Raw genomic sequence first — 23,560 nt, 5'->3', positions numbered from 1 at the left:
TAAGTATAAAAATGCACAATATATACAATAAAAATAACAGAGTAAAAATATTGATCTATAAACATCAAGCATGGAAAAAAAGAAAACGATCTGATGGAAAACAACAAGGCACATTACATGAGAAAGTTATCACATAGGAAAAAAAACATCTGATAATAGATAAAGAAAGTGCACAATATCCAAACTAATACAAACAAATGAATAACTTAAGAATAAGTAAATAAAAGAGAAGAGGTCCTCAACATAGAGTGTATATAACTCAAGATGTATCACTCCCATCTACTTCCGCCTTCACTGCTGTCAGCAGACCGACCGGGATGCATCTTGACTGGGCGGAGCTTGATTATTGAACTTGTAACTGTTGTCTGCAGTGATATCACAACACTGCAATATGAGGACACGCTCATATGACCGCCACCCGTCTCCATCCCTGGGCAAGGCACAGGTCTGTAAATATACTGCTCAGTTCACATGATGCTCCCATGAATTATTCGTCTCTGTTGAGCCGCTGATGTCATATTTTCTTCTGCAGCAGACTCGATCATTCTGTGATGTCGTCTAAAATGCTTACTTCACGGTGGTTATTGCACGCCCAGCATTAACAGGAAGCAGCCTGTGGTCCTTTTAATCATATGACCATATGGGTATAATGTGAAGGATGCAGGGCAACAGCATGTTGCTGTTAATTCAGAGATAACTGGGTGTGAGCCTTGTAATGCCGGATGAGATGCCGAAACAGGAATGCGGCCAGAATGCATTCCTATGTGTGCTCATAGGAACTTAGTCTTAGGTCATTTCTAAACAGAGCTGTGCGCTGCTAAGAGCTAAAGTACAGTCTGTTATCCATTTTAAAGCACCCTAGGCCTATTGATGTGTATATCAGGCATTATTACAGAAATATTAAGCTATTGGGAAGTGTAAACTGTACCTAGTCAGCAACCTTGGACCACAAGCTCTCATTAATTGATTGTAGACACACACACTGCTTCTATGGATTGATTGAAAACCTGGCTCCATTACCCTGCAAGATGTATAGCTCACTTCGTTATGCGGTCATGTGGCTGCAGGTAGAAGTTGTACCATCCCTTCTCCCTCCCACTGCCTAGATATTTGTAAAATGACACCACGTCATATGACTTCCTGTCTTGTAGGTGTAACTGGGGCAAAAGGTAGGCATGGGGAATAAAAGGAGGAGGAAGGATGCCTGCTGAGTCCCTCGTCCCTCTGCAACCACTGCCAGCGTCAAACTAAAGGAAGACAGAAAATGGCTCAGTCCGTGAGGATGCCGGAAACTCAAGGAGCCATGGACCATGAGCCCCAGAGGGACAAGACCAGGACCAGCTACTTTGGCAACGCCAAGACCAGGTCAGGCCTCTAAATACATGGATTACTGGAGAGAAAACAAGGGGAAAGCTCTAAGCAGACATGTGACGAGTTTGGCTGGCATTTGCTTCTCAGATTTAAGCACGATACAATTCAGTCTTTCAATATTCTCATAAAAAGGGTAACCTGTCACGGTAAACATGAAGAATGTGTCATGCCAGACTACGATACAAATAGTAATGCTTGTTGAGCACAAAATGCACATTGTCATCAGCTGGTTTCATCCTCTGTCACTGAAGGACTCCACGCTGCATCAAAGAGCATCATGTGGGGGAGAGCTACAACAGGAACTATCCATTGCGCAGACAACACCCACTCCCCCTATAAATAACTCTGATCAGACTGTGAGCGCTGCTCTGTTCAGTCAATCACACTTCAAATTCTTAAAACCAATACATCCCTCGATCTCTGCTTTTAAAGGGGAATCCATCCTGAAATATTTATGTTTCAGCGTGGCAATTCAATCTTGAACTCAAGAAATAATGGAAACCTAATGAATTAAATGCAATTTGGTGGAAAGCTACAAACACAAGTAAGAGGACCTTTGAATTTAGATTATTTTTCCTGTCTTGTATGATACTAAATTAAATATCTTCAGGGTTTTCACTTGTTGTTAGACATACTAAGCACTTTGAAGATGCCACCCTGGGTTTCATAGTACTGTGATAGACATGTTTCACTATTTTGTGACTATTTTGTTTTACAGACCAACAAATAATTGATGAATTGAGAAAATGAGTACTCGCATCCATTCGTGAGTTTGAACCTGCAACAGAGATCATATATCATATATAGAACTCTAGCAGCTGCTTTATAGACAGTGAATAAAGACATAAATCCTATGATACTATCACCATGCTATTCCAGTGCAATAATTCAGTGATTGTACTGGAACAAGAGGACATTTTATGATATATGGCTGTGTGCTACATAAAATCAATAGTTGGATGGAAAGTTACAAGGAATCAAGATTGGAGTCACATGAGAAGTTTTTGAGGATCAACAGTCAAGAGCTTTGCGGTAGCATTTTTGGAAAACATGTAAATGATCCAATGAATTTAAAGACATCACTTCGGGTTCGGTGAACTTGGGAACCTTTTTTTAGACTAAAAGATTAATTGATTGATAAAAAAAACGAACAAAGAATGATAATATAATAATGATAATAATAGTTAGTTACCATGCAAATTCAGTTTCAGGGGGATTTTTTTTACCTTAGTTAGTTTATAACATACTCTCAGTGTTTTTTAGAATACGTTCAGCAGACGTGTAACCTTCTTAATAAATATAGCGTGATTATAATCAGTTTTTTTGTTTTTCTGCTCTTTCTCAGGCTGGGTTCCAAGCTTCCTCCCGGTGTCTCTCAGCCTCCACAGTTTGCCAAGCGGCCCTGGGAGACTCAACCTCAGGCGCGAGTGATGCAGGGGCCTGCAGCCAGCGGCCAGCGTCAGCACCAACCCACCGTGAGCCGGCCTCTCAACCACACCCCCCACATCAGGAACCCCAAACTGCGACAGTACTACCTGCAAGGTGCGCTTACAGTGTTTGACACATCCCCTGGGCAGGGAACAGACGGTTTGCATTCAGTAGAGGCAAAGTGCAGGATGATTTCTAGTTTGAATTTACATTTTATCACACTCGTACTGAGTCTGTTGGCAATTTCATGTTTTTGCATAAAGTTATTTTCATACAGGGAAAAGGTGATAAGGCATCGGAGCTCAGGATTCTTTTGTGTGACAGAAATAGTTTTTTTCCTCTCTCAGAGGCTTCATGGGACCATAACAATACTGCAGTGAAGCAAGAGCATATGAGAGGACCGTCAGATGACAGCACAAGCAGCAGGGTGAGTCACATTTTTTTTGTTTTTGACTTTGTCTCTTGACTTCTTGCGTGCATTGAGGAACACAGCTTGTGGGAACAAGTGAGACATAAATATGGGAAGTTGGGAAGCGACAGACAGATGACGGATTTATTGCTGCATCTATAGATCATCTGATGAGGTATGCTAGAGCAAGCCTTTTGCGGCTGGTAATTGGTTTCACAATTTATGGTCATGAACAAGTCTGATAAAGAGCGTCCAAGGTTCAGAGTTGAGTGCCATGGCGTTCCCGAACGCCATGGGAAAGCAGAGTCTCTTTCAGAGCCTCTACAACAAATACAGACGGAGGAATGTAGATTCAGATGTTTATTCAAAGGTATTTCTCTGCTGGGTTTTTTTTTATTTTTCTGCGGAGCTGCTAAATATGAAAGCAAGTTTTTTTGGATTTTGGATTTTTTTTTCTGTCTGCCTGAGATAACCCCTGTCTTTATCATGAATGTGGAAAGGGCGTTAATGCTTATAACTAAGTGTTCCCGTCTAATTTGTTTGACCTTTGCATGGAAGTTTTCATCATTGCCTTTTCTTTCTTTACTGAATTTCCTTTGTTTTCCGTCTTCTTCTTCTCCCTAAAGTCAACAAACCTTTTTAAACATTTTGGTTTCCATTTAGTTCCAAGCTACACCAAGCTAAAAGTAATGTACTCTAACACAGCAGCCCTGCAGTATGTCTTAACTTCATGAAGGTTATAATGTCCAGTTTTTGTTGAAGCTGTTTCAGAGAAGTGTTTATTCAACTTCAAGTATTTTGTGTACGTTGAGGTTGACAGTAGAGTACAGCTGCAAATCCTCCTTTTTTAACTATTGAGCAGCTTGTGTTTGTTTGTTGTCTCAGGGGTGCATGTTTTTATGTTTAAGATAATATTCATCCATTTATTCATATACATGTACACTCACACAAACACATAGTTTATGCCTAAGCGCACACACAGCTCCAGATACATCCACATGCTCGCAGCCACATTCAAATCACACAGTTTCTCTGTAGTCATAATCTGTCAGCAGCCAGTAATCTAATTTAGGTCAATGGGTCCATCTGTCAGTGGATGACAGTTGTGGAATTTTCACTGTTTCAACTCTTCAACTCACCAGCTATGATCCATTTTATATAAAGGTTCACATCAGATTGAAACATGAACTGATTTAGAGTGAATGCAGTGAGATCTGCAAAACAAATAGCAGTGGGTATTTGAGCCCGTAATTATATTAAAGTAGCCGTTATTAGAGCTCTTCTATATTATTTGCTCCTGCACAACTGATATGCATAAAGGTGGATGCAAGACCATATTGTGCACGAGTGACGAAAAACTTCTTGAGATCTGGTTTGTGATCAGATTTGAATCTTTTCTTGCGTTTGTGTTTCAGGGTCTCCCCGGGGACACGGTGTTCAGCGTCTCATCTCAGTTCAACAGTAACGGCACATCTTCAGTAGAAGAGGGCAGAATTGGTCACCGTCCCTCCGTTTGCACTTCAGATTTACACTCCTCGTCTGCTACCCTCGTCCCTAGAGAGGTAAGAGTTTATTGTAAGCAGATGATGGCACAGTGTGTATGTTACGTGTGGAAAAAGATAGATATTAAACAGGTTTTTTTTTTCCTGCTGTTGCTGACTGGATATGCAGAACAAAACATTTCCCCTGTCCGTCTTATGACTTCAGCTGCAAATATTTAGCTTTAGGAAGGAAGTGCGTTGCTTCAAATTTAACCAAGTCAGGAAATCAATACCTCACCACGAAACATATCCTTGTCAACAAACTCTTCTTTAGCTGTAAAAATATGCCTCCAGCTCCTCATCCACAACCCTCATGTGTGACATGGAGCTAAGATTTGACTACAAACAAAGAGAGGTAGGGAAATGCTGGCTTGTAGAAAGAGGAAGTAGTCACTGCTGTCACAGAGTTGTGTCTATTTCAATGTCAGAGCTATTCTTATCATGGCTTCCTTTCTGAAGCAGCTGGTCGTCCCGAAGGGAAAAAACACTTCCACCGTTCAAGGATCGTCTCAACAACAACTGGACTCGGATCTTAAACCGAAGCGAGAGGCGGATCCAGAGACTTTGGAAACACTTGCTGCTCAACCTCAGCCTCCCTCACCAGAAGCAGAATATGACAAACTACTGGTAAGAAAAAAAAAACATCTTCCTTTACTGCATGGTCTGCATTTCAAATTGAAGTGAAGAGCGCCTAAAAACGTACATTAAAAAATGAGTTTGAGTTGTTGTCAAGTTGAGTGGATTTCGGAGCAGAATCCGGACACAGGTTTGAACAAAGTCTATAAGCAACTTTATCAGAGTAAATAAGGGGTGAAAGTAGATCCGGAGGCTGCGGTGGAACGAGGCAGCCAGAGTATGGACCTGAGACACAGGGATTCACAGGATTCAGGCAGACACAAGGATCATTAGGCCCTTTTCACAGCAGCCATTTTGACATGTAATTGAAGGGCAAACACAGGTGTGATTAAATAAATACATGATGGCCCTGTTCCATTTAGGTGGGCTTGGGCCCTGGTATTGTGCATGCTGGCTCACTGTAATGGCTGTGACACTAAATAGAATCTTTATCAGGCTAATCAATTACACCTGTGTTTACCTTGCAGTTACATGTCAAAACAGGCTGCTGTGGAAAGGGCCTATTAGAGACAAACTAGAAAACCCCATTGAACCATGTTGATATACTGAACAATATGGCAGAAGACTGCAATGTAGTGCTGCTGTAGATATACAACAGGAGCTTGATGTGCAGGTTGATTGGCAGCAGGAGAGAGATTGAGTGCCACGCCCAGACAGGCAGTGGAAGGACAAACAGCGGACAAAACAAGAAACACAAGGAAGGGGGGGACACTGGGAATGAGGACGAGGGACAGACAAACCATGACTGTTGTTATTAGTTCACTAAAGAGATTTCACCTCTAAACTTCTCAGATGGTTTCATGTAAATAACTGTTATCACAACATTACAGCGCTGAGGGCAGACTGAATTTAGGAACACGGGAATCTTTTTGTTTCCAAAATGATATAGACAGCGAACAAGCAACAAACTTTGACATTTGAAAATGATGTGTTAGGACTAAATTTACCGAAATATAATGAAGTTGACTTTAGCTTTAGTGTTATAACTTCTCTGCACATACATATGGAAGTGTGGCGCTCCTTTATGAATAAAGAAAGACGTTTTTTCATCACATCTCAACTCAACTCAACTTAATTTAAATAGCACCTTTTCATAAAATCAGGCCGCTCAAAGTGCTTCACAAAGCAAGATTAAAACAGCACAGACAAAATAAAGACTAAACATTACAACAGTGAACAATGTTAGAATAAATAAAAGTCACAATAATTAATAGGCAGAGTAGATAGATATAATTAAGAAAAACAGAACTTTCTATGTTTTTATTCTGGGCTACAGTTGTATTACTAGCTTGATTTTTATATTTGAATTTTATCAAGGACTGCAACTAACAATTGTTTTCATTGTTGACTAGTTTGCCGATTATTTTCTTCATTAATTGATTCATCATTTGGGCTCTAAAATGTCAGAAAATAGTAAAGAAAAAAGGCACATTTTGTTGTTGTTAACTCTGATATGATTTGTGATGCTGACAGGATGTGGAGGCGGTGCCGATGCCCGATGGACAGCTCTGCTTATTGGCTCTGCCACCAGAGTGCTGTCAGGGGGAGGGACCAGAGGCCATGCGGTACCTCAAACTGTTCTGCCGCTACATCACAGACCGTAAGGTCGGTGTAAACAGCACTTCTGTCTCGTTTAGTTCTCTACAGCAGCAGACATTTGGACGCTAACATCATCCCTTTCTGTCTCTGTTAGGGTGTAGTTTCAGGAATCCTGTTGGTGACGTCTAACAAGATCTTCTTTGACCCATGTAAGACACATGTTCTGGTGAAGGAACATGGCTGTGAGGAATACCTCCTGTCCTGCTCTGTTGACAATCTGGCATCTGTCTCCTTCTTCTCTGACATCTCACATGTTCGATTCAACACGTCCCAGCAGAGGTCAGCAATGATTCACTGTTCCTAAACTACACACACACACACACACACACAGATTACATGAAAAGACAGTACAAGCATTTTTTTATTCATTTCTTATTAGGAGAAAAGACAAGAACATTTTCCAGAGTTTGAAAACCGCCAAAAGCCGAGCAGGCGGGTTCCCAAACCCAAAGGGGGAGTCGCTCCCGGCTCGGGTGTCTGTGGCTGCATCAGATTTGTCCCGTCTGGCCCTGAGCCTGACCAAAGAGGTCTCTGGGGAGGAGGAGGAGGAGGAGGCAGAGAGCAGAGACATGGCGGAGGCTGAAGTGGAGCTCGATAGCAGCCCTCTGGAGGTGCTGTCGGAGGCGTCTGAGGGCGACCTGGGAGTGGCTGACCTGAGCGGTGCTGCAACCTTCTGCTGTGGAGGTCAAGAGGCGGTGAGTAAAGTGAAGACGGAGCCGCTTCACACTGATGAAACAGGGATGTCCTCTGAGAAGAGTCGGACTGCAGGTACGGATGTGAATCGGGATCTTTCTCAAAGATGGCTTATTGTTTTTGTTTCTATTTGTCTTCGCCACGAGTCAGCCCTTGCTCTCTGTTTACATTCAGTGCCTCAAAGGTCATCAGCAGGAAATCCTGGGAGTCTGATGTTTGTGCGGCTGCGGGTTCAGCCGTCTGCAGCAAAGAAAAAGGGTGCAGGAGGCCTTCAGCTGGGGTCGTCAAAACCTTTACCTAGAAGGGATGCCTGGATTGTCCTTTCACAAGAGAGGTACTGCAGTAACTAATGACTAATGGGATTTAAAGGGATACTCCAGCGATTTAATATCATAGTTGGGGGACTCAGAAGAGCCTAATTTTATGTGCAGTGAGCTGAGGCTACTTTCATACAGCGTCAAGTTGACCTGCTGTGTAGCAGAATATTTTCCTCATTTCCCATACTGTATCTTTGACCATTGGTGCTTTATTTTTTGTTGTTTAGGTGTTCCTCATCTGAAACTTAAATAATTGTGAATGATTTGTTGTTGTACCTGTTTTATAGGATTCCACGTACTTCTCATGTAGCTTGGTCCCCCCTAATGTCAGATTAAAGCTTTTACCCTTGTTTGCAACCATGACTGAGACACCTCTAGTATCCTAAAACACTTAATCCTACATCTCCCACAATGCAACCTGGTGGCATTTTTCATCAGAATCCCCCCACCATTAAATACAAACTTCATTCAAACCCCACATATCCAGTTGTTACCTCAGCTTCTCTGGTTATGAATTTAACGTCTCAAGCCCAAGCTAAAATAACCCTGACGACATCACTATGACATCATCTGGGTCATTTTTTGGAAAGCTCTGCCAGAGACACAGAACAAAAAAACAAAAGTTTTCACAGCCGGTGCTCAACTGAACCACTTGTCCACTTCAGCCTGATATGAACATACTCCATCTACTTGTGATGCTCAAACCGATCACTTCAGTTGAATATTTACTTTCTCTGACTACTAATCTCTTGTCATTCATTGAACATTTCAGTAAAAGTACAAAGGTTAGTGAAAGGGTGGAGATGGCATCCAAAAAGTAACTATTTAACACTGTTGGGAGGTAACTAAACACAGTTACTTAATATATTATTCCACTACATTTCAGGAAAATATTCACAGCTTATTCATACTCACAGCTTCAGTTTAGATAAAAAACTCTACCTCAGTTAAAGTAGAATTACTCATTTGAGAATATATTCATGAACGTTAATTAAAAGCATTCAGAAGCTCCTCCTGCTTATGTCTCTTCTGTTGACGCAGCTGTTGGGATTGTTTGTCTTTTCAAAATGTCTGAGTGACTGCTTTGTTTTCCACCTGCAGCTCTGACGAGCTGTACGCCTACCTTACACACTGTCGACCAGACTTGTGTATACTTGAGGGAGGGGCGGAGGAGAGGGAGGCGGACCGTGATGAAGAGGAGTTTGTACTCATTGAGGACAGAGAGGAAGAAGAAGAGGAAGGGGACGAGGAGGTGTTCCAGAGGCACCGCAGCTCGGGGGACGACTGGGAGGTGAGTAGGTTCATTTCAGTCTCACAGGACAGTTTTTGGTTCCTTGGACACTAGATTTAAAGGAGAATGACATTGACTGTAATCTTAAAATGAGAAAGCTTGAAGAAGAGACTAAGTGTGTGTTGTGTTCAAAGGAATTAGAACTTAATGCAACAGTGTTACTAAAGGCTCTGCAATCAGATGGACGATCACTTGATTTAGGATGTGAGTAGATATTTGCGGTGTTCCAGTCATCTGTGAGGAAGGTGTGGATTAATATTTAATTATCTTTGAGCGTGTTGGGACAACTTTAACTGGCAAAGCTCAGGAGAGAGTGAACTGAAAGTAGCCTTGATTATGAGCAGGCCAAGGCTGGCATTTTGAAGGCATATGGGCTCGTGCCCGAGACTTATCGGCAGAATGTTTTGCAAATAGAGAAGGCAGGAATCTCAATCGTATTTTCAGTTTTCTCGTGAGGAAGAGTCATTGTTTGCTCGATGGTGCTCGGCACAAGGGGTTCAAATTCTGGCAGATCTTGAGGCCTTATGGAGGAGTTTAAAAACTGTGTGCCCGAGAGAGCTGCCACTTATCTGAAGGAGCAGAAAGCTGTAAAATTGTCTGACGCTGCAGTTCTTGCAGAGGAACATGTACTCATTCATGAGTGTTTGGTGAGTGGTCTGTTACGCAACCCAGGTTTAGTGACAACCGGTTCAAAAGCCTCGGTCGGGCCGTCTCAACCCAGTGTGTCCAGTAGGGCAGAAGTAGGGGTACTTTGTGTTAGGATGCCCGACCGGCCATGGAGGCAAATGAGCAGATCAAGAGTCCAGAAGAGGTTTCAGATGAAGCTTCATTTATTTTTATACTCTAACATCACACCAAAGTTCATACCAGTCTGCACCAGTCTCTCTACCCAAACAAAATTATCTCATTATATACACTTTGTCACTCTAATTAGCCCAGACATACCATCTACGGGTAAGTATATACAATATATGTACAATTAATATTTACATGATTTCACCAACCCAAAGATAGCAATAATAATTTACAAACCCCCCCAACCCACTTCCTGTGGTTGGTACTTCCCGGAACTATAAATGGATGCTCGAGACCCCAGGGAACTATTTTGCCTGAACACCCTGGGAAGAGGAAACAGGTAGAGGTGAGTTGTTGCAATAGTTATACTAACTTATCTTTAGCTTGGCAATATATATATACACTATTGTTCTGCCACATAACTAATTAGACATTATTACAATTTGGCCTGTTCAATCAGTCACTCATTGCAGTTGTCTGTTTGTTCGTAGGGAGAACAAAAGGAACATCTCTGTGTGTCCCAGCTGTGCACATGGCTCCCAGCATCCACAGTCCAACAATAAATGTATTAGTGCTGGGCAAGTTAACGCGTTATTATCGCGTTAACGCATTCATGAATTGACGCCGACAATTATTTTATAGCGCGTTAACGCATTTTTTTTAATTTTGAAAGTCCATGGAGGAAGTCTTCAGCAGACTATGTTGATGCAGCGTGTGGGAGTACACGGAATACACGGCGTTACAACGTGCACCAGCTGTTGCTCTCCCTGGAGACCGGACATTGCTGCGGTAAAGTCAGCAGACACTTTTAGTGCACCTATATGCTGAAATTCACAGTAAACGCATTCAAACGGCACAGGTCGGGAGCGAGCGAAGGAGACAGTTAGCGGAAAGATTAACGTGAGACAACATCCGGTTTCTTGAGATGAACATCCGGTTTTCAGAATAAGATGCCAACAAAGTATGAATTATATTCACATTAAGTATAAAACATGCTACCTGCATCTCGTGAGTTAAAGGGAAAATATACATATGATATAAGAATGATATAATATAAGAAATATGATCGCTACTGTGTAAAGGGAATACTGCTGTTAAAAAGCACCTGATGTGTTTAAAGTGTTTGTAAATCAAATGTTATTGCCCTTTTGTTCATATAGCAGTACTTTTAAAATAAAAGTGCGCAATACACTACTTTTGAATTAGTTATTGAACTTTGCCATAACAATGCGATTAATCGCAAAAAATCCATGCGATTAATAGAGATTAAATATTTTAATCGTTGCCCAGCACTAAAATATATCCAATAAAATTGTGTGCCTGTGTGTTTTCCTTGGTACCTTCATCGCATCACATCTCAAATACTGTCCCCAGCATAGGTAACGGCGGTGCGTCGTTACACTTTGTTGAACACTGGGTGCTTATATGTAAACGGAGACCCCTTTACAACCCCGGTTTGTGACTGTGGTCACACAGGTTGTGGTCTTGTTTAAATACCGCCGTGACATCCTGAACCTGTCTCATGAGCATCAGCTCGCTGGCCATCTTGGTGTAAATAAGACATATGATCGGGTGTTGCACCATTTCTTCTGGCCTGGCCTGAAGAAGGATGTGGTGCGGTACTGTAAGTTATGTCATACATGTCAGGTTACTGGTAAGACAAATCAGACGGTCCCGCCTGCACCATTGTATCCAATCCTGGCCATTTTAGGGGGCTTGTTGTTGACTGTGTTGGCCCACTCCCTCATAGCTGATGCATTGTCATGCTTATAATTAGGTTGCATTGTTTATTAGTTTTTTTTGTATGGAAAAAAAAAAAGAATCACAAACTTAGGGTGGGAGTGTTACACGCTCAGCCCTTCTCTTTGTTTTTAATTAATCAATGTATTTTTTGCAGATGGTGTTGATGGAAGAGAGTGGGGACAAGCCAATGCTGGTCATCGACCGGGAACCTGACGGGCTCAATGATATCGTAGAGAGCAGCCACATTTTAGAGGCTTCGCATGTCAGAGAGGTGGGTCACACACACACACACACGCACCGCAATATACACACTCATCACACACATGCACCAGCTCTTTCTGATATTTCTCCCGAGACCACTTTCTTACTTTTAACAATTACCAAATATTGATAATGAACTGGAAAATCACATTGACAGGAATTTGTGACCGCTAAAGAGATGACTAATTGTGACTTCAATGGTACTTTGAGACTTTAGTAATGTATAAATCGAGTAACTGCAACATTACCGGCTGTAACATAAATATGCAACATCAAAATAAAACAGTTTTAAGTGATAACACAATGCAGCTTGTTTTAATTTAGAGATAAGTAGATCTCCATTTTGTAAACACTTGTGCTCAAAACTACACTTACATGTATTCAGAAGAGCCAGAGTCGAAGAGTACGCTGATTACTGCGCAGATTTAGAGCTCAGCATCTGGCACTGTTCATATTGGTGCTCCTTCCTTCCTCCTTTAATCTTCTCTCAGCTATGTAAGGAGCTTCCTCCGAGGACAGTTGGCTACAGCTGGCAGCTGACTTACAGTACGTCCCGTCACGGCGCCAGCCTCAAGTCCCTCTACAGGAAACTCAGTGCCACGGACTCCCCTGTGCTTGTTGTCATCAAGGATGCACTCGATGAGGTAAAAAAAACACTGTATGTTTCCTCTAATATTAATTTTGGATGTTGTAATGTCTTTTAATTAATTTATTGTGTCTTGTTGCTCTCTCTTGTGACCTTTCTTCATTAGATATTCGGGGCCTTCCTCTCTCACCCTCTGAGGCCCAGTGAGACGTTCTACGGCACAGGAGAAACGTTCCTCTTCATGTTGCATCCTCGCTTCAAGGTGAGGCGCCTAACAATCAGCCCTACCGAGTGGTTCTGTTGTTAGTTCAGCCAATTTGTAAAATACCTGCTAAATATCACAAATTCCATTTTTTGTGTGTGTGTGGTCAAATGTCAGAAAGTCATTAAGAAAGGGTATTGATGCCTGCGTGAGACAAGTTCCTCACAATAACATACTAGCGTTTTGTGGTGATTGATTCTGCCTTTTCTCTGTAGTGCTTCAGATGGACTGGAGAGAACTCCTTTTTTATTAAAGGAGACTTGGACTCATTTGCTATTGGTGGAGGCAGGTAATGCATTTTTTACAACTTCCTTTCTATTTTGTCTGGAGAAAAAGAAAACTGGATAGGCATTTCAGTCATTTCTTTTCCTTTACGACTCTATGTCTCCTTTTCCGCAGCGGTCACTTTGGTCTTTGGGTGGATGAGAATCTGTACCTGGGTCGCAGCAGCCCCTGCTACACCTTCAACAACTGTTGCCTCTCAGAAACCAACGACTTCCGGGTCATGGAGCTGGAGGTGTGGACGTTCACCTGAAAAGGTCGCCGAGTTTCTCTTTGACTCGCGTTGCCACTGATCAGCTTTATCAAGACAGCATTTACTGTATCACCGGGTAGAAACAAATACAGCCACTCATTCATTTCATGGTAACATCCATGTAAAAAAAAAAAAAAGAAAAAAACTTACAAACTGCTGGATTTATCTGTGTGATTAAGTGCTGAGGATTTTACTGAACTGAACAAGGCAACCGGATCTCCCGGAGTGGGGGTTTAATGGTGGACTGTTTCATTGTTGGTTTGGCAGAAAAACTGTGAACTGAGTAGACCTGAATTGGATTCTTTGAGTCCCAGAAACTGCACTTTGCTCTAAATGTGAATGAGTAGCTTCATGATATCTCATCATTTAACATGTGAACACGACGGTACACCTGTCTTTAAAGCTTTCATATAACTCTGCTCAATTAATGCTGGAAGTTTGAAACACACATTCGTCTTCTTATGAATAGATTTCTCTATTGAAAACCAAACTACACACACGCACACACACAGCCCAAAGTCCTACAAACACAAGCTCTTGTCATCGGACACCGATCATTTCTATGGATTTTCATCAGTTAGTGTCATAGACGGCATAAATGAATACTGGAATTAATCATGTGCACATACTTGGAGCTCCGCTTAAAGAAAAGCTTTTCAATTGAAACTGTACTTGTAATGGATCATAGAGTCTCATTCATGACTATTCTGAACTCTTTTCATTTCAAGTGCTGACTCATTCTGGACGTGACAGAAAAAGCTTTGAATTTACGCAATGTTGTCTCAATTCAACTGTATCCATAACTTGCTCCATGCTCGAACAAAGCAAATCTAATTTGCTTACATTGTACAGTGTTATAGATTAGTTAATAAAATCAGCACAAAGTGAACATTTAAACATCTAAAAAGGTTTTGCATGGTTTGTTGTCTAACTGTGCAGCGTGTTGCAGATGTTGCCAAAAAACACACAATTCAGTTTGTACAAAATAACAAAACATTTGAATTATTTCACCTTTGTGGAAACAAATGGCACCGGGAGGTTACAGAATAGGTGTTTCCACCCTAAAGGCTCCAATCAGTCAGATGTTTCACATGTAGAGGACCTTGTACGAACTTTCACAAAGTCACATTCGGACTTAATGTTACTCATTTATTAAATTTCACTGTTACTATTTAAAATTACTTTTGTTGATCCCCGAGCTCAGGGCTTTCACCATAGAAACAGAGACTAGGACCTGAAGAGGAAACAGTTTGTTTTATGACTGGAAAAAAGTGAAAATGAGACATTGTGAAAAAAAATAGCTAATGGTAGATCCAGATTGTCACCTTTTTTTTTTCTTAAAACATCAAGGATTTCCTCTTGTCTAGCTAAAGTCATGAGCAAATACATTGTTTTGAGTGGATCCTTAAAGCGGAAAAACAGCAGTACACCATTTGGTTCCATTTAGTTATATAAATATGAACCTCCACAGCTGTTCTAGCTGCAGGCCAGCTTCTGTACATATTAAAAACAATGCTCTTTGGTGTGGTTACAACTTCCCCAAAAAAAGAAAAAATACAATTCTTCCAAATATTTAACATTTGGTTTCAAAATTTAAAAAAACAACAGAATTAATAGTTTTATTTGCCACACCCCAGTTTAGTTTTTCCTGCTGCTCTTGTCCCCTGAGTCAGAGAGGGGTGTTCCCTCCAGCAGCCTCAGCAATAACATCAGGCGTCGCCCGGCCCAGAAGAGAGCTTTCAGGCAACGTCTTCACAAACTGCTGAAACACAACTAAAGGCAACAGCTGCACCAGCCCCCCCGCTGCTTCTGGGTACGCTCAGCAGCAGGAAACCACACTCAAGTCATTAAATATTGCACATGAGACACTGGGATGTAAAAGAAGAAATATAGGATTTTCGGTGTGTTATGATGAGCTTCCGTCTACATTTGATATAAACTTTAATCAGCAGCTACAGAGAGCTGATCTGAACGTGTTAACATATCTGTTACTGCTTTGTATCTCAGTAAAATATATACGATATCGACAGTATCATTAGGTTTGAGAAGCAATATTTCCCTGTTATGTTTGTCACTGGATATGACGAGAGAGACGCCCAAATAAATAGCAACAAAGAGGACAGAAGGCAAACAATATTTTTGCAGCCGCCAACACCGATGAGAAAGCTTCTCTACAGAACTGCTGGAGGCTTTTCCTTATCTTTGATCGTTACCCAGAGGAATGACGATCATGCCCCTCCCTCTTAGTCTCTCATGCTCTATCGCACACACAAATTACTGTGCCAGGTACTCCTTGGCTTTCTCCAACCCCTCCTTGAGGAAGCTGATATAAGTGGATGTAGAGGGGTCCTCAAACCCACCAGAGAAGCTGAAAGTTGCTCCTTCCTCCTCTGGTTTCATGGCCGTCTCGTCCAGGAAGAAGTTGGCATTGATGTGGTGGACCTAAAGCCAAACACAGGAAGTAGATGCAAGTTTTTAAGTCTGACTTTTTACCACACCGAAAATGTGACCACCAACAGAAAGGCATTCCTTCTTTAAAATTAAAGATTAAACAATGATTTTAACCACAACTGTACTTGCATAAACTAAATGACTTTATACTCATGTCAGCAGGAGTGTTCCTACATCTAATTTAACTGAGCCCTGAATGTTTCATAAACTGCATGCTGATAAAAGAGTCAAATATTTACAATAGTTCCATTGGGCAGTGCCACCATCATCTCCACAGGGAAGTTGTACTTCTCCAGGTGTAACCGGGCCTTTTCACTCAACACGGGGTTCTGCTCATCAGCCTGTTTAAAAGCAGAACATTTGAAACTGTAAATGGAGAATTAAACTTTTTTTGCTGAGTTCGTTGGCGCGTAACTGCTCACCTGCATGTTCTCCAGCTCTCTGACCAGAGACCAGCTGCTTATGAAGCTCTGGTTGAGCAGGGCCAGGACGGGCGAACTTTCCAGGACTGTCTCCCGGAGAGTTCGCCCCGAACCTACAGAGGTGCGGAGGGGAGACAGATGTTGAAAAAGTTAAAAAATATTAACTAAAGTAAGAGTCATAAAGTCGGCAGAGTGAGTCAGTAACTCCATATTTCCCCACCAGGCTCCTTCAATAAACATGCCATTGTTAGGACGTAGTCCATTCTAGCAGTGACGTACAATGCTGTGGAATCAGCTCCATGTTAATGATCTCACCTCAGCAGGACTGGTCGTCTAACGCCCCCCAAAGCAGAATGGAATGCACCAGTTTATTTTCTGCTTCAGCGCGTTCAAAGGCTTCTGAGAAAGGCAGGTAGGACACCTGGGAGGGAGTAAGAGGAGGACAATGTAAAAGTTGTGAAACCACAGAATTTAACGTGTCGGACTAAATGCTTCGTGGACGGTTACCTTCTTGAAGGGGTAGAGGGTGACCTCGAGGCGTCGGGTGGCTTCTTGCCGACTTATCTCTGAGGTCCAGTGGATGTCCTCGAAGACGAACTGGATCGGCTCATCGCCGCCGTCTCGATTGTCGATGATGTTGCCCGACTCGTCCATGATGATGGAGGGAGTGGACGGGCCCGTGGACTGTAGCTCCAACTGTGAACACATTCAGGACTTTTCATACAAGCTGTCTCTAATATCATCTTTTTGTTTTATTATTACATTTTTTAGGCTGTGGCATTTTTTCTCTGAGGAATGATTTTGTAATCTTTGATATATTTCTGGGGAAATGAGTCCATTCATCACCTGTGAAATACGATATGTCTTTGGCAGAAGTCCATACAGAAAAAGGGAAAATGTCCTTATGAGGGATGGAAATATTGTATATACCGGTAAGTATAGTTCTGAAGTGTCAATGAATCACTGCAGCTGTACCTGTGGCAGATATCCGATGTCCACCTCCATGTTGCTGCTCTCACTGGCCCCGTACAGCCACTCCATGTCCACATTCAGAGACCTGACACACAGCAGGATATAAAGCTAAACGACACTGAGTGGGGACTGCGTGCACAAAGGTAACGTAGTGCGTGTTTGGAGGATTTACCTGTCATTGGGGACGTAGAGGTGAAAGTTACGGACATGAGATGCATCTTTAGAGAGAACAATGTGGCCGGTGAACTTCCCCGGGGTGAACCAGAAGGGAAAGTCTGGAACATCGTTGAGCTGAAATTCTGCATGAATCCTGCAGAGAGTGAACAGAACGAGGAGTTGAGTTTGTACCGCGAGACAAAAGGTATTCTGTCAATATGTAACAGGAAGACTTTGGTGTAGCCTTTTAAAAGACCAAACCAGCCATTTGATGTCAATATAATGTTATACTTAATATTACTGCTGACCATTTTCCAGAGCAAACCATCAGTTTTAGATTGATTCCAAACCTCCAGGGCAAGTTATAGGCTTCATAAACAGCTTTCTATTTGCTAATGCTACATTACTGTCACATGGAAATGCAGTTGTGAGTGAGAACTGTTTTTTAAACGCCTTCAAATTCGGACATCTGGTATTTGAAGCTGCAGCTAAAAAGCATTGCAAGTTGTCAGAAAGTTAAACTTGAGTGCAAAAAAAGAACGATCAAACATGAAATTCAGCATGCAGTATGGATCTGGAAGTTTCTTGCATTTAAAAAAAAGTTGCTCTCCAGCAGCTGACTCTAAAATCTCACATTTGTGTTTTGCCTCCAACAACGAAAAAGCTTTCAAAACACACAAGAACAAAGTACTCGAAACTGCATTAGCACGCAATACTAATGTAACATTGACAACAAAGTAAAGTGCACTCAGGCTGAGCATGCTGATTTTAAACTGAAAGCAGTGGCTGCCTGCCAGGGACTACATTAAAAAGTATAATGTGTTCTGGATATTAGCCAGCACTAATGTGAAGTATGCATAATGTTGTAGCTAATGGGCTAAAATGAGAATAAGCACCTCTATGGCCTTTTATGTCTCCTCCTAAATTGCTTCTCACCTGAACACAATGTCATAATAAAAGTCGTTGCTGGCGCGAATGCAGGCGACTGCGCCCTGAGGAGCAAAGCGTGATTTGATGAAGGGCCGCGGGTGGAACATTCTCAACAATGAGTGGATGAGAACCTGCAGCAGGAGAAGAACAGCTATCAATATGCAGCCTGATTGTCACAAGTCTCTAAACAACGATTCGTTTTTAGGATACCTCTTTGCCCTTCGGTGAGGGAGGGTGGTAGCGATTGTTGGGCAGGTACCCAGTGAAGATGTTGAGCTCGCTAGGAATCACCCACCACGTGTCACCCACTCCCACCTTGTTCTTTGGGGGCAAGAGGGCCCTAAACTGGGTGGCGGAGAAGGAGGAAAAAGGCACTGCTGGGCTCTTCCATGAGCGCAGCCCACTCAGAGAGCTGTGAGACACCTGCAAGACCCAGTAAATGTGTGACTATATTTAAAACCCTTGATGCAGACTCATCTGTGATCAAGTCGTCAAGAGAGAGAGAGAGAGAACCGTTTGGCCTTGTCTTACCCCGAGGAAACCATCTTTGCTTTTTGTCATAGAGTCGAGCAGCAGAGGCTGCATTTTGGCCTCCAATGTCAAAGTCTCTCCATTGGGGTCGTGGGTCTCTTCCTCCTCAAAATCCACCGGGGGTGTGATTCCTGCGAGGAAGCCATAGGGATCACAGGCAACATGGGGTTATGTGTGACAAGTGAGACTTGGAGGTTTTTGTTAAAAAGGTATTGAATAAATGACAACATGATGTACCTGTGAGTTTCTCAACGATAGGTTTAAACTCCTCCGGACTGAGGTAAAGATCATGGTCGGTGTCCAGGGAGGAGAAAAGAAAAAGGCCCTCCGCACCCAGGGTTCGAACACTCTCCTCCTATTGGTGGAGCATGTGCGTTAGACGGATCATTATTGTGATTTCGCATGCTTCAGGGATTTTCGACGAATCATCAAAAATAGGACAATGAGCTGTCTCGTCACATAAAACACAGATATTTGAGAAAATGAAAACCCTGTTGTAGATGCATGGTCTTACGTTTAAGAGTACTATAAATATATATCTGTGTCATTATAGTGTTTTGTCCCTCATTCAACCTCAGCAGTGTCCTGAATAAAGATCAGCCCAGAGGCCACAGATTCTGAGCATGTGTTTGTCTGACTGATGCGTGCCTACTGGCGCCTGTACAATGGAGGGAGAGGGGGGAGGGAAGTACAAGAACAATTAGGAGACCCTCTGTAGCCAAACAAGAGCGGATTTACACAGGGGGTTGAGTTTCACCAGCTGTGACTCACATCCACCTCCCCTAATAAAACACCATGGGTGGAAAACTGCAGATGTGGTGTTTTGTGGCGACAAATAATGACTCTGAACACACCTTTTTGGGAGAATAGCATTGAAATATAACAACTAAATATGCCTACAGTAGTGTTACAGTAATATAGGTCATAGAATGTACCTTAAAGGTTAATTAATGCAAACTTTATATTAATACAGACATGCATTTTACAATTAATTTAAGGTTTCTGAGCACCTTTATTTCTTTCAGTTGTTTTACAAGTTAAGATCGCTGCTACATTATAAGACGTGTGTAACGGTATCACAGATGTAGATCTCACGTGACGTTGGAGGAGCTGGGCATCTTGATAAGACTTGATCCCGAAGGCGAGAAGAGGGACAGCGGCGACTATGAGCAGCGTCCAGATCCCCCTGGAGATCCAGGATCCAGAGCCCGGACTCAGATGCCCATTCCGCTGTGACATTTTGCTCTCATCCTCGGGGATTGTTTTATCCACGTCTGCGGCCATCCTCGACCTCCAACGCGGCTATTTGGACGAGGACATGGTCCAAAACGTCCAAAAAAAAGCAACCAGCAGGAATCGTTAACGGTATAAACTTTCTCCGTAAAGTGTTTAGAATCTAGCGGCACTTCTGTTCCGCGTCCGTTCCGGCCGTTGCAGTCGCTGGCAACAGCTGTGAAATGTTAGCTAGCAGCATAGATTTCTTATTTCCCACATCTAATCTAGAACCATATGGATGTGGTTAAAATGCGTCAAGCGACCAAATGACGGCAATATAGCCAGGACGAACCCCCGGATATGGGCTCAAAATAAAAGCACTATGCTTTACTCCGCACACCTGAACGCCGTGATTCAACGGTTAAATTCCCAAATTACCACACATTGTATCGCTTAGCTCACAACTTTGCAATATTCTCCTCTTTTGGGAAATAAAGGACTTAAACGTTTGTTTTGGGCCAGGCATACTCCTTAACTTTCCCGCTTTCTGACGTTTCAACCTAGATTACATTATTTTGAAAGAACTAACCGGAAGTTTTCGTTTACATTCCCTCTAACTTTGCGACAGTTACTGCCACAGAAGCCACATTTAAAGGGGCAGTGTTGCATTGTTCATCCCAGGAATGTCTGCTAAAAAGCCTCAATTATATTTTTTTCTCTGCCAATGTACACTGCCATTATTTTTGTAGTTTCATGTTTACCAGTGGAAGTAAAGGCTCCGTTTCTGCTCGACTAGTCTTTAGAATTCCAATACGTCCACAATGGGGCCGTGTTATGTTGTAGTGACAATAACTTGATGTCATATTTACTGTAGGTTGGATGTTTTTATTCTGCATACAGTATAAATAAGGGCATAAACAAAGGGTATATCAGCCATATGCAATAAAAATTCCAAGATAGATTTAGACTTCTGTCGTTATCTGGCATGTGTGTTTGACCATTACAATGCTAAATTAATATATCCATACATGTGATGTTGCCTATAACAAAACATGGACCCAAGGCCTCCAACTAAATTATCTTTAACCCTGTTGGTCCCAACCTTTTATGATTCGTGATTCCTTAAAATTAAGTGTATGTGTGACCTTTCATTTCAAGTTATGAGCACAGGGTACGCAGCAGTCATGTACACAACAACTGAGGAAACAATGCTTTTAATCAAACATTGTAGTCCCATATGAATGCAATCAAAATTGACTGTTATAGCTTATTAGTATTCCACAAATACTCAATATTTAGGCACATGTTGCATGACATTAACCAGATTAAGATAAGCCTTTCCTGATTATTTTAATAGCCAGATGTCTAACAGCTGAAAAGACTCAGACAAATGAAGTGTGTCACAAAAACAACATTTAATGATGCACTCAACATCTGTGACAGCAAGAGGTAACATAAGCATTATCTATTGACTCGATCAGTCTAGTGGTTCAAGTAAGCAGCTCTCAGTCCATGTCCTCTTCCACAGTCTGTGTCTTCACTTCAACTTTTTTTGCAGCGATATATGAGCCCATACCCGCTGCTCTGTCTGCCTCTGCCTGTGTGTAGGGCTCCTCTCTGAGCTGTTTCAACCTGGATGGAGAAAAAGAAGAGGGACTCTCTGAAGATCGCAGGGACACTTGGCCACTGCACAGTTATAGGGGACAGAAATGAGGTAAACCATTTTCAGCCCAGAAACGTGAGTGTATAATACTAGAATGCATGGGTGAAATATGGGGCCTTACCGTCTTTTGTGCACTTTAGTTTTGAAGTGCTCTTTCAGGGATCTCATGTCCACGAAATATCTCCTGCAAGACATGAAGTGGCACAGTGTTAAAAGTTAACTGCAACATATAGTTTAATTATAGCCTTTAAAAAATATATCGGGCAATCTCAATGGGTCTTGAGCACAGAAGGAGAAATAATAACAGAGATAAGACACACAACAAATCACAACCAGTCACACAGAAACTTTCTTTCAGGATCTGCATAACATTCTGTCCGTTTCAGAAAGTCCAATATCTGTGCTGCTTGTTATTCTGCTTATTAATACAAAACATGAATTAATTAATAAACTATGATGTGTTTTTGAGGATTAAGCAACCCTGCAGTAGTACCCTGTAGTATCTAAGGTAGTTCAAATCAGCCCCACCTTTACCAGCTGCAAAATGTGATGCTTACACACTGTCAGTAATTAACGTCTAATAATACACATTATTTTGTGCCATTCTGCATAATGAGTACTTTCAGTACATTAAAAAGATTTTAATGCTCATGTACTTTTATTTTATTAATATTTTGAATGCAGCAATTTTACTTGGGGCAGAGTGAATTAAAACTTCCTCCACCATAGGTCAGTTCAGCTCATATACAGTTTGTACTGATGAGAGTAAATTACCAATAACAAGACTTATCCTGATCATTTGTTGTTACAGATAAGAATCAGTGCCGTTCTTGGATTTGCAAAAAAACGCCTAATTTCAGTTAACTTAGGAAACGACTCTATTCAACCTCTCTTTTAAGACAAACGGGTACTATTCATCTCAACTTACGCGCAGTGTAAGCAGTAGTGTTGAGCACATCCCGTCACATCGACGTCCACTTCCTGACGTAGCAGCTTGGCTGCTGTCTCGGGCTTCATGTCTGAGTGGATCTGGTCCAGGTCTTTAGTCCTGCGTTTGGTCTTCCATGTCTTTGCAATGTGCTTCTTTTTGTCACTACTGTGGTTTCCCGTTTGTCTGGACTTCCCCATGGTAGATCCTGGTGAGCAGAAAACATCCAGATATCAGCCAATGTAGACGCTTTAAACACGAAATTGCTATTTTACGCCATCAAATCGGGTCTTGTGGAGTAAAATGTGTGTCCATCAGAAATAATCAGCTCAAGAAAACAAGTTGATATAGCAGATTTCCTTCTTAAAAACACCTTCGTATATCAAGATTAGCTTTCCTTACCTTTCACACGCGTGGCCGAGAGGACTGAATTGTACTTCCGGGTCAAGGAAAGTAACAATAATAAAAACGACTGTAGGGGGCGCCAAACATCACTATTTAGTAAACAAGATAGTAAAAAGAAAAGAAACATCATGTGCTATAATCATGAATTATGAGTAGTAAACAACATTAATGGTTAAATTAAACCACAAAATACATACATTACCATTTGCTTGAGCCTACTCTTTATGTTTCTTCACTCTCATATTCAATTAGGTACATATTGAGTGAAAAAGCGTTAAATTAGGAAGACGATTTTATAGTTATATCGTGTTTGTTCAAACTGATTTGCACACGTTTGCTGAGTGCAATAATGTATATGGGACTATTAAGTAAGTTTATTTTCTTAGTTTAAGTTTCTTTCTTTGTTATTTTTCCAATGTA

The 23,560-nt window shown here is 41.7% G+C and overlaps 3 protein-coding genes across 9 annotated transcripts; 1 reads left to right on the top strand and 2 right to left on the bottom strand.

Moving 5' to 3' along the window:
- Window positions 1-323: 323 nt before the first annotated feature.
- Window positions 324-14,374, top strand: LOC142968019 (oxidation resistance protein 1). Of its 6 annotated transcripts, none has more exons than XM_076107729.1 (16): window positions 324-445; window positions 1,152-1,365; window positions 2,717-2,913; window positions 3,147-3,226; window positions 4,624-4,770; window positions 5,209-5,376; window positions 6,859-6,990; window positions 7,079-7,263; window positions 7,364-7,752; window positions 7,852-8,011; window positions 9,096-9,285; window positions 11,978-12,094; window positions 12,576-12,728; window positions 12,837-12,932; window positions 13,148-13,217; window positions 13,332-14,374. In XM_076107729.1, the coding sequence occupies exons 2-16, from the start codon at window positions 1,265-1,267 to the stop codon at window positions 13,505-13,507; spliced, it is 2,361 nt and encodes a 786-aa protein (XP_075963844.1). In that variant the 5' UTR covers window positions 324-445; window positions 1,152-1,264; the 3' UTR covers window positions 13,508-14,374. The 6 variants fall into 6 exon arrangements, with proteins under 6 accessions (XP_075963844.1, XP_075963845.1, XP_075963842.1 ...); XM_076107730.1 differs by having other exon boundaries at window positions 13,148-13,221; XM_076107727.1 differs by having other exon boundaries at window positions 5,212-5,376; window positions 7,364-8,011.
- Window positions 14,375-14,437: 63 nt separating this feature from the next.
- selenon (selenoprotein N) lies at window positions 14,438-20,446 on the bottom strand. The gene is made up of 12 exons (XM_076107733.1): window positions 20,025-20,446; window positions 19,167-19,284; window positions 18,930-19,060; window positions 18,609-18,821; window positions 18,405-18,529; window positions 17,485-17,622; window positions 17,316-17,397; window positions 16,848-17,036; window positions 16,656-16,761; window positions 16,341-16,453; window positions 16,158-16,259; window positions 14,438-15,909 (listed from the first exon to the last, which is right to left on the bottom strand). The coding sequence occupies exons 1-12, from the start codon at window positions 20,211-20,213 to the stop codon at window positions 15,742-15,744; spliced, it is 1,674 nt and encodes a 557-aa protein (XP_075963848.1). The 5' UTR covers window positions 20,214-20,446; the 3' UTR covers window positions 14,438-15,741.
- A 1,094-nt stretch (window positions 20,447-21,540) lies between these two features.
- Window positions 21,541-23,229, bottom strand: znf593 (zinc finger protein 593). 2 transcript variants are annotated; one of them, XM_076108672.1, is made up of 4 exons: window positions 23,138-23,229; window positions 22,736-22,943; window positions 21,929-21,991; window positions 21,541-21,776 (listed from the first exon to the last, which is right to left on the bottom strand). In XM_076108672.1, the coding sequence occupies exons 2-4, from the start codon at window positions 22,933-22,935 to the stop codon at window positions 21,650-21,652; spliced, it is 390 nt and encodes a 129-aa protein (XP_075964787.1). In that variant the 5' UTR covers window positions 22,936-22,943; window positions 23,138-23,229; the 3' UTR covers window positions 21,541-21,649. The 2 variants fall into 2 exon arrangements, with proteins under 2 accessions (XP_075964787.1, XP_075964788.1); XM_076108673.1 differs by lacking the exon at window positions 23,138-23,229.
- Window positions 23,230-23,560: the final 331 nt, after the last annotated feature.

This window comes from Anarhichas minor, unplaced genomic scaffold (assembly GCF_050575085.1).
Source record: "Anarhichas minor isolate MPS153535 unplaced genomic scaffold, ASM5057508v1 ptg000040l, whole genome shotgun sequence".
In the NCBI taxonomy this organism is placed as follows: domain Eukaryota; kingdom Metazoa; phylum Chordata; class Actinopteri; order Perciformes; family Anarhichadidae; genus Anarhichas; species Anarhichas minor.
This window is presented reverse-complemented; position numbering and strand designations above follow the sequence as displayed.